General features: G+C 44.4%; 1 protein-coding gene across 1 annotated transcript; it reads right to left on the bottom strand.

Annotated features, from left to right (window-relative positions):
* Positions 1–1,358: 1,358 nt before the first annotated feature.
* On the bottom strand, positions 1,359–16,872 carry LOC134794768 (NEDD8 ultimate buster 1-like). Its single transcript, XM_063766551.1, has 13 exons — positions 16,632–16,872; positions 15,704–15,963; positions 15,161–15,261; positions 11,194–11,312; positions 10,516–10,673; positions 9,685–9,881; positions 9,054–9,178; positions 8,056–8,219; positions 6,009–6,177; positions 5,466–5,558; positions 4,794–4,908; positions 3,613–3,706; positions 1,359–1,496 (listed from the first exon to the last, which is right to left on the bottom strand). Exons 1-13 carry the CDS (start codon positions 16,755–16,757, stop codon positions 1,370–1,372), a joined length of 1,848 nt encoding a protein of 615 aa, XP_063622621.1. The 5' UTR covers positions 16,758–16,872; the 3' UTR covers positions 1,359–1,369.
* Positions 16,873–17,080: the final 208 nt, after the last annotated feature.

The raw sequence follows: 17,080 nt of genomic DNA, 5'->3' as shown, positions 1-17,080 counted from the left end.
CACAATTTGCTGTCGTTAGTTTAAGGTATATTTTTTCAGAAGGATAATATTTTATTTTGTACATATTAAAGAAAATGTGACAGTTAGCTACATATATATTCAGATCATACACAAAATTGTTGTGTACATACAAGTAAACACGAAATGCCTATTTTTATATATTTGTATTAAGAGGCCTTAATACTTACTACGTTACTAAAATACAAATAATTTTCCTTTCCACGAATTAGCACTTTAGTTATTATAATATAGCAAATAATATTTGATTTCTCATTCCAAAAACAGCACCCAAAAATATATTTCTTTTTTATACAACCTTAGGACAAAAATAAATATACTCGAGGGACATAGAGGTAGACTTTTACAACACTGTATTACCACGAAAACTTTCTACGTCTTAGTTTAGTAGCTATAGTCTTTACGTATTTAAATAAAAGTAAACAAACAATTTGTACATTTTCGGGTAGTTATAACATTTATTGGTTAACCGACCAATTACAACACCGCCTGGATCAGTCACTGAACGACCTGACTTTAACCTACATTATTTGATCGTGTAATGTTTTCATCTACCCTCAACTGGCTTAACGAGCTACTTGAGGGTAGATTTTGTTTACCTTTATTTAAATACCTAAAGGTACAGAGTATAAAGTAAGGACGCTAAGCACAAAAAAAATCGTACATTGACGCGCCATGTCTATCTCCATCGTACGCGCATAATTATATTGCTGTCCCGCCCATGATGCCGGTGGTCAATGCCACTGTGCAAGCGGGATAGCGATATAATTATACACGTGCGATAGAGATAGGAAATCATGGGTCGATGTACGAAATCCTTCGTGATTAGCGTTCTTACTTTAGTAGTTAATATTAAATATATAATTTTTATGACGACTCAAGAATTACATTCCTAAGTGGTACTGACTAATATTAAAAACGGCATATCGTCAAATAAATGACAACCAAAACTCACTAATTTCTATCACAGGTTCAGAGTCATAGTGAACCGTACTTTTAAAACACTGATTTCGTGTCCAAACATGTTTATTGTTTTACTTCTTTGTTTACACGGGCATTATTAAATTCATAAGTATTTTATTACTACATTAAAATTAATAAATTGATCAGATAAAAGTTGCATTTTGTACGGTAACGCAGCAGAAAAAAGTTTGCTCTTATACAAAAATGGCGTGTCCCTGATTTTTGTACGGGAGAACTGTTTAAAAAAAAAACATGGTTTGTAAAAAACGAGTTTCCTTCGCTCGGGAGTCTAGGGACACGAAATCAGTGTTCTAAAAGTTGATTCACCCAAATGCCTGAAGACGCTTCGACGCTCTAAAGTTACAAAGGAAATTAGACCGTATACCGTTTAGAGTAGAGACTTGTATTGCGCGAGGAAGTCCTCCTCGTCAAGCAGCGAAGTGTCCAGATGGTCGTCTTCGTCGTGTTGGATGACAGATGTCAGTCGGTTTAGAGCCTGCTCGCGTTCTCGCTTCCTGTAATATTACCATGAATTTAACGAAACATGAAAAATTATTGGCTCACCCGAGACAGTAATTTTTCCACTTTTAAATTTATTCTAAGCTGTATAATTTTTATATAAACTTACAACTATAACTTACAAATAAAAATTAAAACTATAAATTTAAAAAAACAAACCGCTCCCTGCCGTTCCCGGTGCAAAGGTGCCCATGATGCTCGCAGCATTTCCACGCTGGATCACCACGGACAGCCTTTGCACAAGGAACGACTCGGAGCGGGGGCCCTCCCCTTTCTGTCTGAGTCGACGTCCCAAATCGCGAGTGAAGCGTTTCGCGTCGGCTGACCAGCAACCCGCCGTTTCTACAGAGAAAGGGATGACTATGTAGCCAGGGGAGAGAGGGGCATATTTTTGACGCTTTAGATCCGCTTGAGTTTCGGCTGCCGCTCCGGCCACGCGCGAGGTACGGCTGATGTGGGAGGCGGAAGGTACTGACGCTAAGCTTGATAATAGTACTATTAGGCCCACTTGCACTAACCCGGGGTTAAGCGGAAACCGTTAACCTAGTGTCAAATTGTATGGGTAACCATGGCAACTCCAGGTTTAACCGGTTAACCCCGGGTTAGTGGAATGGTACAAGTGGGCCTTAGAAGTATTAGAACAAATTAAATTATTTTCAGAAAATATTTTAATTTGTTTTTATTTCAAGTAGAAACACTACTATATAAACTGGCCCGGTGGCCGAATGGCACAGGCACCTGCCGCGATAGCAGACGACGCTGGTTCGATTCCAGCCTGGGGCACTGGAGGCCTTGGTCACTTTTTCTTAGTATATGACATTTATTTAGTTTATAACTTAATAAATTTAATAATAGTATCGTTCGCAGACGTTTCGGCTTGTTAAAAATTAAATTATTACCATGAAGTCAATAATATCCTACAGGGTACATTTTTTTTCACCAGCCAACTCTGCGTAGTGAATTTTTAGGTCATACTGAACAACTTTTACCATGGGACCAATAACGAAAACGCGAAAAAAATTTAGCTGTCCCATAGAAATCAGCAGCATCATATAGACCCGAATATTTTTTCGCGATTTCGGGATTGCTCCTATATTAAAAGTTGCAGAGCATGGCTGGTGAAAAAAATGTTACCCTGTATCACAGAATAAATAATAGTACCTACTAGGTACAGAAGACTCACTCTCTAACAAAACGCGTCTGTTACGATCAGGACAGATACGGCCGCTAGGTGGCGACAGCGCCACGCGCTGCTTATGGCTATTGGCTATAGCCACCAAAATTGGTGTGGAACGGATGTACTTGTAGCTAACTGTTGCAAAGCGACGAAATCGCGGAGTGAGCCACGCCTGCCTGTATAACTGGGTCGACACTCAACATAAGGATCGGTCACAGCTGACTCTAAAAGAGTCGGGATGCGACAGAGATGGCTTCAAAAAGGTGGAGAGGAGAAAGAAGTCAGCTCGTCCGAATCAGTGCGGTACCGCACCGACTGGACCTAACCATTTGCTGCGTCCTGCAACACCGACGACGCTGCTGTATGTGTCCCGATTACACTACCTTACGAAGGTCGAGGAGATCGTGAAGTATGTACGAGCCAAGTCCGGATTCATCCTGAGGGTCGTGAAGTTGGAATCTCGACACAGTGTGAATTTTAATTCTTTTGTGCTGAGCGTTCCGACTGAACATCTAGCGACCTTCACCAAGGAGGAGTTTTGGCCGAAGGGTGTCAAGTTCCGGCGGTTCCGCGGCCGGCTCCCTGACACTGCGGGGTTGCGAACTGCATCGCAGCCATAATTGTGTTTTTAGTTTTAAGATATATTTTGTAATAATATGTATGCTAGTTTTAAGGTATTTATCTATGGGCCAATAGTTGCCTGTAAATAAATGTTTTCATTCATTCATTCATAAGCCTCAAATCAAAACGGCGGTTTAACTCCTAGGAGATCCCTAGCGTTCTCCCGGGCACTGTGTTTAACCCCTTACTGCATGTATTTAAAATATTTGTTTAAATTTGAACTCTAATAGCTGTCAATAGAGTTGAATATCACATCTGCCATATATGGCATTGGATGCGGTAAGGGGATAAACGAGGTTATGAAAAGTACTTACTTTTTTTCATCCCTCTTTTTCTTCACATGTTTCTCCTTTTTGGCGGTGGAAGCGGCACTAGTGGAGGGGTTCCCGGCATCAGTGGTTTCCATACCTGTAAATTTAAAGGTTGATTCTCGATTTAAACCAAGTTTAAATAAAATTTCGCGAATGAAACAACCGGCCCACACAATTTTAACGCCGCTAACAGGGTTGTGTGCACGTATAGTTGTGCCGTTCTCGGGAACACTCTCTGTTATGTATGGGGAACGTTCTCGCTAGAGGATATTCCCCATAGTAACCGGAGAACGTTCTCGAGAACGGCACAACTCAATGTGCACGCTAGAGAGCGTTATAATTGTAAACCTTATTACGAGGACATAAGGCCTACCTTCGTGTGGCTGTGCCTTGCCGGCGACGAGCAGGTCGACGGCGCCGCTGACATGGTTGTGTGCACGCTTGAGAGCGTTACAATTGTGAACTTTATTACGAGGACATAAGGCCTACCTTCGTGTGGTTGCCCCTTGCCGGCGACGAGTAGGTCGACGGCGCCGCTAACAGGGTTGTGTGCACGCTTGAGAGCGTTACAATTGTGAACTTTATTACGAGGACATAAGGCCTACCTTCGTGTGGTTGCCCCTTGCCGGCGACTAGCAGGTCGACGGCGCCGCTGACATGGTTGGGTGCACGCTTGAGAGCGTTACAATTGTAAACCTTATTACGAGGACATAAGGCCTGCCTTCGTTTGGTTGCCCCTTGTCGGCGAAGAGCAAATCGACGGCGCCGCTGACATGGTTGTGTGCACGCTTGAGAGCGTTACAATTGTAAATCTTATTACGAGAACATAAGCCCTACCTTCGTGTGGTTGCCCCTTGCCGGCGACTAGCAGGTCGACGGCGCCGCTGACGTGGTTGTGTGCAGCTTGAGAGCGTTACAATCGTGAACCTTATTACGAGGACATAAGGCCTACCTTCGTGTGGTTGCCCCTTGCCGGCGACTAGCAGGTCGACGGCGCCGCTGACGTGGTTGTGTGCACGCTTGAGAGCGTTACAATCGTGAACCTTATTACGAGGACATAAGGCCTACCTTCGTGTGGTTGCCCCTTGCCGGCGACTAGCAGGTCGACGGCGCCGCTGACGTGGTTGTGTGCATGCTTGAGAGCGTTACAATCGTGAACCTTATTACGAGGACATAAGGCCTACCTTCGTGTGGTTGCCCCTTGCCGGCGACTAGCAGGTCGACGGCGCCGCTGACGTGGTTGTGCGCGCGCCTCAGGGCGTCCCGGGCCTCGTCGGCCGAGTAGCCCATCGCCTCCAGCTGCAACACCCGCACATGACGTTTAGATTGCATCGTTCACGAAGAAAGCGATTAGGGTCTGTGCGGAAAGAGAACAGTCGTAGAATGTATGGACGCCCTTACATTTCACGATTCTTCTCTTTCCGCACAGACTCTATCTAGACCAGGGGCAGTGCACACCGATTTATATCCAACTTCGAACAAAAAAATATGAGCGCATCTCGGGTAAAAACAAGTGAGGACGCGACAGATCCAGGCCAATTTAGCCCTTCTTAAATCAAACCGTCGCGCGCAAGCAAATTACTGTGTTCGAGATTTTGAATTTCGAACGAGAATTATAATTTGTTCGAAATTGGACTACTGGGACTAAAAGACACCTTCCGTATACTGTGCCAGGGGGCTAGCCAAGATGACAGTTGCGCAACGACTAACAAAAGAAAAATGTATCGGTGTGACAGATGCCAAAGCAAGGACGCTAAGCACTAAGAATTGCATACATTGACCCGCCTGTTCCCATCTCTATCGGCACCTAAAGGTACCTTTTCCCGTGCAACGTCACAAATTTCGTGATAAATTACCTCCGCAACGAGTTGGTTGTCCGGATCAACGAGGGAGTCCTCTGAGCTCGGCGACTCACTCCCTGCTTCCTCTTCAATGTCACTGTCCTCCAACTGTCAATAACAATATTGTTAGTAAAATCACAGAATAAATAATATTACTTATTAAGAGGAAAGGTTAGGACGACCGTTTCTCCATACAAACGTATATGTTTACTGTTGAATATATAAAAAAATCCCGCTTTAACCCTTTACGCATCAGGGTGTCAGAAATGAAGCAAAATTTAACCCTATTACTTTGAAATAAAGTTCAAGTCAGGTGGGAAATATATTCCCACTTCCTTATAAAGGCTAGGATAATCTAACCAGTTTTGGTTGTTCTTGTATCAACGGTTGTTGGAGCTCCTCAAGGTCAAGTGGCTACACGTGTACCCCATCCCGACCAGAGCGTCCACCAGCTGCTGGTTGACTGGAGTTCCATTCACGCGTGATTATGCCTTTGGGGCAGTATTGAATCGGTTCCGAGCTGTTAAGTATGTCCCATAAGTTAAAGGTAAGTCTCACCAGTTCTGGTTGTTCCTGTATCAGCCTGACGCCCTCTGCCACGTGGTTGTTGGAGCTCCTCAAGGCCAGAGTGGCTAGACGTCGCGTGTACCCCATCCCGACCAGAGCGTCAACCAGCTGCTTGTTGACTGGAGTACCGTCCACGCATATGCCTAGGGCTTTGCTCTCCCTGGAAAGAGAAAAATAAATAAATATCAGGGGACATCTTACATGCTTGGCGGGAGGTGCGGTGATGGTTACCATCACCATTCATATTCACTATACCTGTCACTTAGTACAAGTAGCCCTCAATCTACCAGAGGCCGCGAGAGGCCACGGCCGCCCGCCATATGCCTGGTGGACAAGTATAGAAAGAGACCTCAAGAAAACCCAGGTGCCCCAACAGACAACCCAAGATCGTAGGACTCGGCGCAGGACAGTGAGGAGACCCGTCTCCAAATAATGGGACCAGGAGGAAGAAGAAGATTCACTATACCTGTCCTGCTTGTGCCTGCGGCGCTGCAGGTCCCGGGCGGCGGACGTGTCGGCCAGGTAGTGGTGCGCGGCCGCCACGTCGCCGCGCGCCGCTCAGCGACCAGCCCAGCTCCATCAGCGCTGTCACTATACCTGTCCTGCTTGTGCCTGCGGCGCTGCAGGTCCCGGGCGGCGGACGTGTCGGCCAGGTAGTGGTGCGCGGCCGCCACGTCGCCGCGCGCCGCTCAGCGACCAGCCCAGCTCCATCAGCGCTGTCACTATACCTGTCCTGCTTGTGCCTGCGGCGCTGCAGGTCCCGGGCGGCGGACGTGTCGGCCAGGTAGTGGTGCGCGGCCGCCACGTCGCCGCGCGCCGCTCAGCGACCAGCCCAGCTCCATCAGCGCTGTCACTATACCTGTCCTGCTTGTGCCTGCGGCGCTGCAGGTCCCGGGCGGCGGACGTGTCGGCCAGGTAGTGGTGCGCGGCCGCCACGTCGCCGCGCGCCGCTCAGCGACCAGCCCAGCTCCATCAGCGCTGTCACTATACCTGTCCTGCTTGTGCCTGCGGCGCTGCAGGTCCCGGGCGGCGGACGTGTCGGCCAGGTAGTGGTGCGCGGCCGCCACGTCGCCGCGCGCCGCTCAGCGACCAGCCCAGCTCCATCAGCGCTGTCACTATACCTGTCCTGCTTGTGCCTGCGGCGCTGCAGGTCCCGGGCGGCGGACGTGTCGGCCAGGTAGTGGTGCGCGGCCGCCACGTCGCCGCGCGCCGCTCAGCGACCAGCCCAGCTCCATCAGCGCTGTCACTATACCTGTCCTGCTTGTGCCTGCGGCGCTGCAGGTCCCGGGCGGCGGACGTGTCGGCCAGGTAGTGGTGCGCGGCCGCCACGTCGCCGCGCGCCGCTCAGCGACCAGCCCAGCTCCATCAGCGCTGTCACTATACCTGTCCTGCTTGTGCCTGCGGCGCTGCAGGTCCCGGGCGGCGGACGTGTCGGCCAGGTAGTGGTGCGCGGCCGCCACGTCGCCGCGCGCCGCTCAGCGACCAGCCCAGCTCCATCAGCGCTGTCACTATACCTGTCCTGCTTGTGCCTGCGGCGCTGCAGGTCCCGGGCGGCGGACGTGTCGGCCAGGTAGTGGTGCGCGGCCGCCACGTCGCCGCGCGCCGCTCAGCGACCAGCCCAGCTCCATCAGCGCTGTCACTATACCTGTCCTGCTTGTGCCTGCGGCGCTGCAGGTCCCGGGCGGCGGACGTGTCGGCCAGGTAGTGGTGCGCGGCCGCCACGTCGCCGCGCGCCGCTCAGCGACCAGCCCAGCTCCATCAGCGCTGTCACTATACCTGTCCTGCTTGTGCCTGCGGCGCTGCAGGTCCCGGGCGGCGGACGTGTCGGCCAGGTAGTGGTGCGCGGCCGCCACGTCGCCGCGCGCCGCTCAGCGACCAGCCCAGCTCCATCAGCGCTGTCACTATACCTGTCCTGCTTGTGCCTGCGGCGCTGCAGGTCCCGGGCGGCGGACGTGTCGGCCAGGTAGTGGTGCGCGGCCGCCACGTCGCCGCGCGCCGCTCAGCGACCAGCCCAGCTCCATCAGCGCTGTCACTATACCTGTCCTGCTTGTGCCTGCGGCGCTGCAGGTCCCGGGCGGCGGACGTGTCGGCCAGGTAGTGGTGCGCGGCCGCCACGTCGCCGCGCGCCGCGCGCAGCCCGCGCCGCGCGCCGCTCAGCGACCAGCCCAGCTCCATCAGCGCTGATACTGCGCCGTCGTCCACCTAAGGCAATGAAAGTAAAAATGCTCTTACGACTATAGACCGACCGCTTAAATGAGTCCTCCCGTACGCCCGCCGCCCGCACCTTCCCCGCCGCCCTTAGTCGCCCCCGTACCGCGCAGGCGAGGACTCATATAAGCGTTCGGTCTATAGGTTACAACCGGGATGTTGCAATTCCTTTGCCTTGGCAATTAAATGCGTATGACCAATCGCGGTTGCATAGGTACTAAAATCGCGTCTAAAATTAGATCACCGCGGTTTTCAAGACTCGACCCCCTAATGAAAAACTTTTTGGCGACCCGTTAGAATTCAAAAAATCTCAATCCTGCTCTCAGCTAGGTATTTGCAACACAGTTTATTAAAAACTACTGGCATAAAAGCAGTATAGATTAAAAACTAAAATAAATGTCATATACAAATGAAAAAGTGACCGAGCCCTCCAGTGCCCAGGGCACCAGGGACCTCTCGGCCACCCGGGCTACAGCGGCATTAGCTCGAATTTTCTCAAATATGTGCAAACTCTTAAAAGCTTACGGCGCCTTTTTTATACTACATCGGTGGCAAACAAGCATACGGCCCGCCTGGTCACCGTAGCCTATGGACGCCTGAAACTCCAGAGGTGTTACATTCGCGTTGCCGAACCTAACACCCCGCACCATCATTGATCTCTGGCAACCTTACTCACCGGCAGGAACACATCACTATGTTATTTGGCTGCGATTTTCTGGTGGAGGTGGAGGTACTTCCCCAGTTGGGCGCTCTGACCAATACTAGGGATATATTATAGAATAGATTACCCCTATACCATGAAAATGTAGTAGTTTGAATAGCGCTTACCCTAAGTGAGTTAAGCTCGGTCTCCGCTTTCTCAAGCAACCGGCGTGCTTCGTCCCGCTTGTTCTGATGGAAGCTGACGATGCCCTGCAGGAGGTGCAACCGCATCATCAGCGCCCGCTCGTTGGCTGGAAGAAAGTGCTGCCGTGAAAAACGAATGTAACGTGGACTAATTTAGGGTAACATTGTCCATGTTATCATTAGACTTGTCCTCCTAACACGTCCATTTATACGAAGTTGCATGGTCCCAAGACTTTTCTAATCGCTATTCCTCTTCAAGCAAACCTGTACTTCGAACCTGTACCTGTACTATCGAACCAAAAATCAAGAAATTCAAAATGGCGTCCATTTTATTATGACTTTCTAATTTGTTGATTAGCCCTTTTAGCGTAATGTAGGTCAGGAACAAAATCACCTAGAACTCTATGGGCACCTTTTTCTTAGGCCATAAACATAAGGACAGTTGAGCGTCAATAAGTTCTTCTGCACATTATAATTATAGTCTGGCAAGCCAGCTTTGACAATAGACGGCACATTTTAAAAATGCAGGCCCCAAGCGTCGAGCTCCCATTCAAATTTTGAATGTCGTACTAACTACTGACAAAACTGGTTTGTTAGACTATATTTCACTTACCATCAGTCCCCTTCACCGCCAGCACCCGCCCATGGTCCTCCCCATAGCTCCGCTTGAGCGCGCGCTCCGCTCTCGCCAGCCTCGCCGCCGCGTCGCCCGCCGCGGCTAGACTCTGAAGACACAGGTAGCACCACGCTATGTCCAGCTGTAGGACGGCCACGTTGTCGACTGAAGCCAGGATTGAGGAGCTGCATTCACTGTGGAAGAGTGATATAAGGGATCTTACAGCAGAATATGATGATGATGATGATGATGATGCTCTCCTGACCGATTTCGGCCACAGCGACTGATTTTTAACTCGTGTTATTAGAGTGTAGCTGATCCACACTCTGGTGCGACAGCAGGATATACTAAAAATGCGGGTAGTGCGGGAAGAACAGGAAATAAAACCGCTATAACGGTTAAGCGCGTTTGGCACGGGCGAGACTGTAAAGACACAGGTAGCACCACGCTATGTCCAGCTGTAGGACGGCCACGTTGTCGACTGATGCCAGGATTGAGGAGCTGCATTCACTGTGAAAGAGATGTAAAGGATCTTACATCAGACTATACTAAAAAAGCGGGTAGTGACTGTAGCGAGGGAAAAAGAGGAAATAAAAGAGCTATAACGCTTAAGCGTGTTCAGCTCGGCTGAGACTCTAAACTAAAGGAACAGGTAGCACCACGCTATCTACAGGATATCCGCATTGTCGACTGACGCCAGGATTGATGAGCTGCATTTACTGTCAAAAATTGTGATATAACTGATCTAACTTTCACGCAGATAGAGAGTGACAGAGATAGCACTGTCACTCTTTCTCTTTCACACAGACGGACAGTTAATAATGGTACCTCAGTTGTCTATCAGCTTCTAGCAGCAACACGAGAGCGAGCGGGTAGTCCTTCTTCTTAGCGGCCGCCCGCCCGCGCTCGTGTAACGCCAGCCCGACCATCAGAGCTCGACGTTCCGTTGCAGGCAACTCCACCGTCTTGCCTGATTGGTCTTCCAACTAAAAAAAATATTACAGTCTTATAAATCCTCTCTCTCTCCTCTCCTGACCGATTTCGCCACAGCGAATGTGTGCTCTGGAGTAGGCAATATTTAATTCGCGGTATTAGAGTGTGGCTTATAAATCCTACGCAAAGAAACATTGTAATACAAAACCGAGTCACAGAAATCGCGGATAAAGGTCTTTTTTTCCATTCAATCATCTTTATTTCGGTATTGTACTATTTCATAGACAGAGGAATAGATACTAAACACTCGCAAAGTAGTGCTAAATATTTTGACTGGTGGATATGGCGATGGCGCCATATTTGCCAAACTGCTTACAGAATTTCAGTCTTCACATTTACCATAGAAAAGTTCATCATTAGCTCCAAAGTTACAGCTTCAGGTGGCCTGACCCCTTTACGAAGCTTACCGCAAATACCATCGCCCACACTGTTAACTGTACATCGGTGGACCTCATACCTTTTGTAATAAGGTCCACTGATGTACAGTTAGGAGTGTTGCTGATTGTACCTTACCTTAATATACTCTTCATCCTCAAAATCATCAGCGTATTCTGAGAGCAACATGGCATCGTCGCGTGTAGACTTCATTTCCAAATACATCCTATCTTCCTTTTTAGCTTCCTCAGGGTTTACTACAGAAACGGACAAGTGTATGGGATAACATAACAATTAGTGTAGGAAATAAAGGTAGTGGACCCCGCAGTAATTCCTCTGCCAGAAAAATCTCTACAGTATGATAAAGTATCAATAAATAAAAAGTATTGTATAAATTTCCAAAGAATAATAATAATAGAATTAAAGTAAATACCTAAAGTCTTAAATCGTTAATATCTTTTTACGGAAAAATGTTCCGTTCACACTTTCTTCACCGGACATATTCATGTAACGTATTGCAACAATATATGAAATTTCAAAAAAAATATCCCAGCAGAAATACCAATATTAATAAAATATATTTTTTGGCGTGTCTTGGACCGGAAAATTGCTCAGTCTAATTTTTTCATTGGAATGCCATTTTATTGCCGTTTTATATCTACAAAATGAAAATCTAAAAAAATTACCATGTAACTATACTATTTTCAGAAAGTGCCTTTTTACTCGCTTTGGAAAATTTCTCTATCCATTTTATTTAATGAATTAAGTTCACAGTTTTCTTTCCATTCAACTATAAAAACATCCAAAAAAAGAACAAGCGTATTAAAAACTAAACATATCGGGAGCACCGGAGCAGTGTGTAGGGAGCGGGGTGTATAAGTGGGGTGCGGGAGCGGTACCGGCCGGCCTAAATCACTTAATGACAGCGTTTTACACAAAAATAAAACGCTAATTAAATAACTTACCATAATCGGAACCTAATAATAATATTGAGAGTGGCAACACTGTAGATGGTCGTATTGTCCTTTCCGAATCAGGCAGTTTCTTTTGACACTGACAGTTGGCCAAAGCAAATTTCCAAGTCATTGTCTCAAAATTGTACATATCTATCGATACCTTTGGGTTCAATTGGCGTAAAGGACAAAATGCTATTTTTCAGGAGGCGCGAGAAAACTGCGATTTTTTTGTTCAATGTTGATATATTTTTGTTGTTTATCGAGCTATATTTTTGATGTGTATGAGAAAAGTACTCAAAATGTTAGTCTTTTTAACCTAAATTAGCGATCATATCTATAAATTTAATATGAAAGAAGTTAATGTCCTTTAAAATTGGTCAAAACCACTATGAATGTCCTTTACGACCATGACATTTTTGATAATTTAGAGAATCTTGTTTAGTAGGGGGTCGTACGTGACGTACTCAGACTTTTTTATTCTAAATTAGGGGTGTATTCGTTACCAACCACGGTACAAATGTTAACTGTTTTCAGCATAAGGCTTGTTCACGGAAAAAAGTAGCCACCTAAAGTTGAGTCTTCTTAGGTATATAGAAACTTTTTGCTTCTTAGGTATATAGAAACTGACATTCCAAAATAAGTATGTTCAAGTTTAAGAAAAATATATATTAGTTGTCATTGAGTAAATAAAATCAAAATGCCGAGAATAAATGAAAATATTCGTAAACTAATTATAGTCGCATATTGTACAGAAAAGGGTATTTCGATGCGGCAACTCGCAAAACGATATAAAATATCCAAAGACGGTGTGCGAAAAGTTATAAATAAGTTTGGGCAGTTTAATATGCTAGCTATAATAAGGGGTCATCCATTAATTACATCACACGTTTAGGGGGAGGGAGGGGGTCAAGAAAATGTGACATGTTGTGACAAGGGGGAGGAGGAGTCACAAACTTTGTGACGTCACTTTAACTTCATCAGTAACCGAAAATGTATTTAAATTATTTTATACGCTATTATACATTTAAATAACAAGTTTTTGAAACGATAATCGTTTTTATTCGTTTAATTTTATTTCTTAATCAGTTCTGGGTTATAAAATTACTAATATTTCTTTTGTCAAAAATATTTTGATATAATATTAAATGAATAATTGCCGATTTCGTTGAAGAAATGTGACGTCACACCAGGGGGGAGGGGTTTGCCAAATGTGACAAGGGGGGGGGGGGGGGGGGGGGGGGGAAACCTATAAATTCGTGTGACGTAATTAATGGATGACCCCTAAGGCTGCGTGAACCCAAAATTAGACGCGGCAATAATGGACTTGTTTTGCCAAAATCCATCGGCCTCTACCCGAGATGCAGCCAAAAAGCTGAAGACTTCAGTTGGAAACGTGGTAAATGCCAAAATGAGAAATAATTTACAGACCCGAAAAAAACAAAAAATCCCATAAAGGACCCCTGCCCAGCTCGAAAGAGCGAAATCGCGAGCTAAAACTTTGAACAATTTTTTATTTCAAAATCGCAGCACCTCACTAGCAGTTTAGCTTCACGGCCTTCCAGATGGAAAAACAGCAAGGAAATTTGGTGAGAGTGTGGCAGAGAGAGGGACGTATATGCTAGAACAGGACAATACGACCAACTACAGTGTTGCCACTCTCAATATTATTATTAGGTTCCGAATATCGGTACAGTTTTGTTAATGTAGTGTAAAGAATCACACACCAGTGACAACGACAACTCCCTTCTTAAGTGCGGGCTGCGGGTCACGCGGTCGGGTCGTACTAGTAGCACAAGGACGCTAATCTGCACTTAACTGCAAAAGCAAGACGGTACATTATTGCGTAACCGCGGGATGGATTTATCTTCGCTTCCAAAATTTCGGTGTTCTGGATGATATTTCTTTTAGATATTTTGGATGTAAGTGTATACGTGACTACTTAGTATATATTTAAAAAGAAATCAGGCTGAGAAATTTTCCACTCTCAGTTTTTAATAGATCTATAATACAGACATTTGGTAAAATAATTTTGGACTGAGGAATTACTCGGTTCAATATATAAACAGATTTGTACTTTTACGTAAAAATACCTAATTTAGGAGTGTTTTTTTTTTGGATATTTATATGTTAGTTTCGGCTCATACTATACAATAACCAAGCAAAATTTCATCGACTGAGAAATTAATGCATGGGTATCCATACAACAACTTGCTTCATTTACTACACTAAATAAATATTTTGTAACTGAGTAAAGGTAAAGGTTATTTTCTTTCAAAATGCCATAATAGTATGACAAATAAGGGTGTCAGAAATTATGCAAAATCGAATCTGATCGCTTTGAAAAAAGTTCATGTTTGTGGGAAATATATTCCCTCTACCATATAAATAAATAAATAAATAAATATTAGGGGACATCTTACACAGATCAACCTAGCCCCAAACTAAGCAAAGCTTGTACTATGGTGCTAGGCGACGATATACGTACTTAATATAGTTAAATACATACTTCTATACATAGAAAACACCCATGACTCAGGAACAAATATTAGTGTTCATCACACAAATAAATGCCCTAACTGGGATTCGAACCCAGGACCATCGGCTTCACAGGCAGGGTCACTATCCACTAGGCCAGACCAGTCGTCCAATAATAATGAAAAAAGTTCATGTTTGTGGGAAATATATTACCACTACCATATGATGGCTTATGGAGGTCATAAAACAAACTAGGAGTCGTTAGTTACTGTGCGGTCTGTTAAATTACGGCCAAAATTTGAAAACAATTTTTTTAAGTAGATACCTACTTAGACACTGAAAAATAAATTAAAGCACACCCAGATTATTTTTCATTTTCATATCTCAATATTTAAAAGGTTATATCCTTAAGGTAACAACCAAGGCTCACTAATTACTGCCACAGAGCCATATTGAACCATACAGTATTACCAAACAAAGTTGATTTATGCTTAATATTTTTTTGCAATACTGAATTTTGGTTGTCACCTGTGCTAGCATGAGTTGCGTTCTCGCTCACGACTCCATACATCTAGCGCGACTTCAATTAGTATGGACTCACGCCAGACTATTGATACTATTCCATTTTGAATTACCACATTAGTGTGGAGGTTTGAAAGAGACATGGTACTCACCAGCCATTATTAGAGCCATGATTTGAACCCCGTTTTTGACTCCCTGATCCTCCAGACTTGGAGCTGGTTGTATAACTTTGCCATTATATATTAATTTCACCCTGAAAAAATTCAATATTATATACAAAACTTTTTCAAATTGACTTGCCATTTAAATAAATTATTTAAAATTCTATTATATTCAGATTAAAAAAAAAATACAATCAGCAACACAACCACTTAGGTTAAAGTGGCCATTGTGTAAATGTAAAAGCAACTAAATTATTACCAAAAGACAGTTCCATAGGCTATGTAAGTGAAACCCATCACAAATTTTCAATTTATGTAACATTAATCATTAAAAAAAAAAGTTGCTGTCACAAAAATATACAAGCCAAAAGATATGTGGCTTTCCAGAGAAATCTCTATGCTTCATCTCCAATAAGGATGTATCTATCAGAATTTCTGTTGGAATTTGAGATGGAAGCATCCTTATTGCACTTGAAGCATAAGGACCCTTCTGTCATGGAAAGCCACATGTACATCTAATATGTTAGACCTTACCGACTCTCACTAACATCCAACGCTTTAGCCACCGACTCTATCAGCCCCTTGCCCACCGACTCCAATGTCTGTTGTATCTTCAGCACCTGCGGCTTCTCCCCCGGCACGGTAGCCTTCACTCGGAGAGTAGCCAGTCCCGTCTCCTTGAACTCTGAGTTAGCCTTGGACCGGTCAATGGAATGGAGCTGCAATTCATGCAGTGCACTCAAGACGTCATTGTCCGGGAGAGAGAGTTCTGTTGCAAACTTTTTGGAGAGGTCCTGTAATTTTTTTTAATAAGTATAAGGGCATTTTCACTTAAAAATGTACCATTTACTTTTTTTGGAAAATCCATCAACTTTTGGGTTATTTCTACACAGAATCACGAGGGCTGTCGATTTAAAAAGAAAAAAAATGTGTCCCAAAAAAATTACAGTTTTGTACTTAATGCATTTTCACATACATTTTGTATAGACCGTTACAAAACTTACACCCAAAATTTATATGAAAAACTGGGGACACTTTTTTTCTCACACAACACATATAACAATTTATTGTGTATGATGCTATCAAAAAATACAGGAGCAGATAAGATGCTCATAAATATCTGAATTCATATTCACATAACAAAATATTCACATTAGGACAAAGGATGTAGTCTTGAAGTAGAAGCGCATTTCAAGAGTACTGATTGTAACACTGTGTGCTGCGTGCATGTACAGTCGCCATATTGTGTATATTGATACAGCAAAGGTGCTCAAAAATAGTCTACAACAACATTGCATCACAGTTTGAAAACTGCAATTTTTTAGAAAAAAAGAACAGAGATTTCATAGAAATTACGTCGCAATAATTCGACACGCCGTTCTGTTAACTGCTCGGATAAAATCATTAGGTACGAATCTAAGAACAAAAAACAATGCAACAATTGTGTAAACAAAGAACTAACCTTTAAACTCTCCGAAATAGATTGATCGGGCAAGGTAAATGGTGACTCCCATAATTTTATTCTTTCTTCGTTCAGCTTTGCTCGCAATTTTATCAGCAAATCTTCGTGCTGCAGATTCGATTCCATCTTGTAAAATTAGGACAAGAAATAATACGATATCATATGAGGACGTGCGACAGTGAATTGCTAAATTCGAAGCTGCGTTGATATTTTCGTTTCTCCAAATAAGTTAGGAGGAAAATACAAAATACAAGGAAAACAATAAATTGTGTTGACAGGTTAGAGACGTTCTTGCATATTTTTTTTAATGTATAGTTCAGATTTAAGTTGCTTTCAAATATTTCTTTGTATTCCTTTATTCAACAAAAAATTGTAACTAGTCGCACTAATAATCGTTTCTCCTTAAAATAGTTAATAAACATCAAAATACATTGGTAAACGACATCAGA

Source organism: Cydia splendana, chromosome 11 (genome assembly GCF_910591565.1).
Source record: "Cydia splendana chromosome 11, ilCydSple1.2, whole genome shotgun sequence".
NCBI lineage: Eukaryota > Metazoa > Arthropoda > Insecta > Lepidoptera > Tortricidae > Cydia > Cydia splendana.
The sequence above is the reverse complement of the archived record's forward strand: the minus strand, read 5'-3'. Positions and strand labels throughout refer to the sequence as shown.

Coding starts and splice junctions, on each gene's coding strand:
- LOC134794768 (XM_063766551.1), bottom strand. CDS start 16,757: ATGGAATCGAATCTGCAGCACGAAGATTTGCTGATAAAATTGCGAGCA. Junction 11,313..15,160: donor CATGGCTCTAATAATGGCTG/GTGAGTACCATG, acceptor CCGTTTCTGTAG/TAAACCCTGAGGAAGCTAAA. Junction 10,674..11,193: donor AGGATGAAGAGTATATTAAG/GTAAGGTACAAT, acceptor TATTTTTTTTAG/TTGGAAGACCAATCAGGCAA.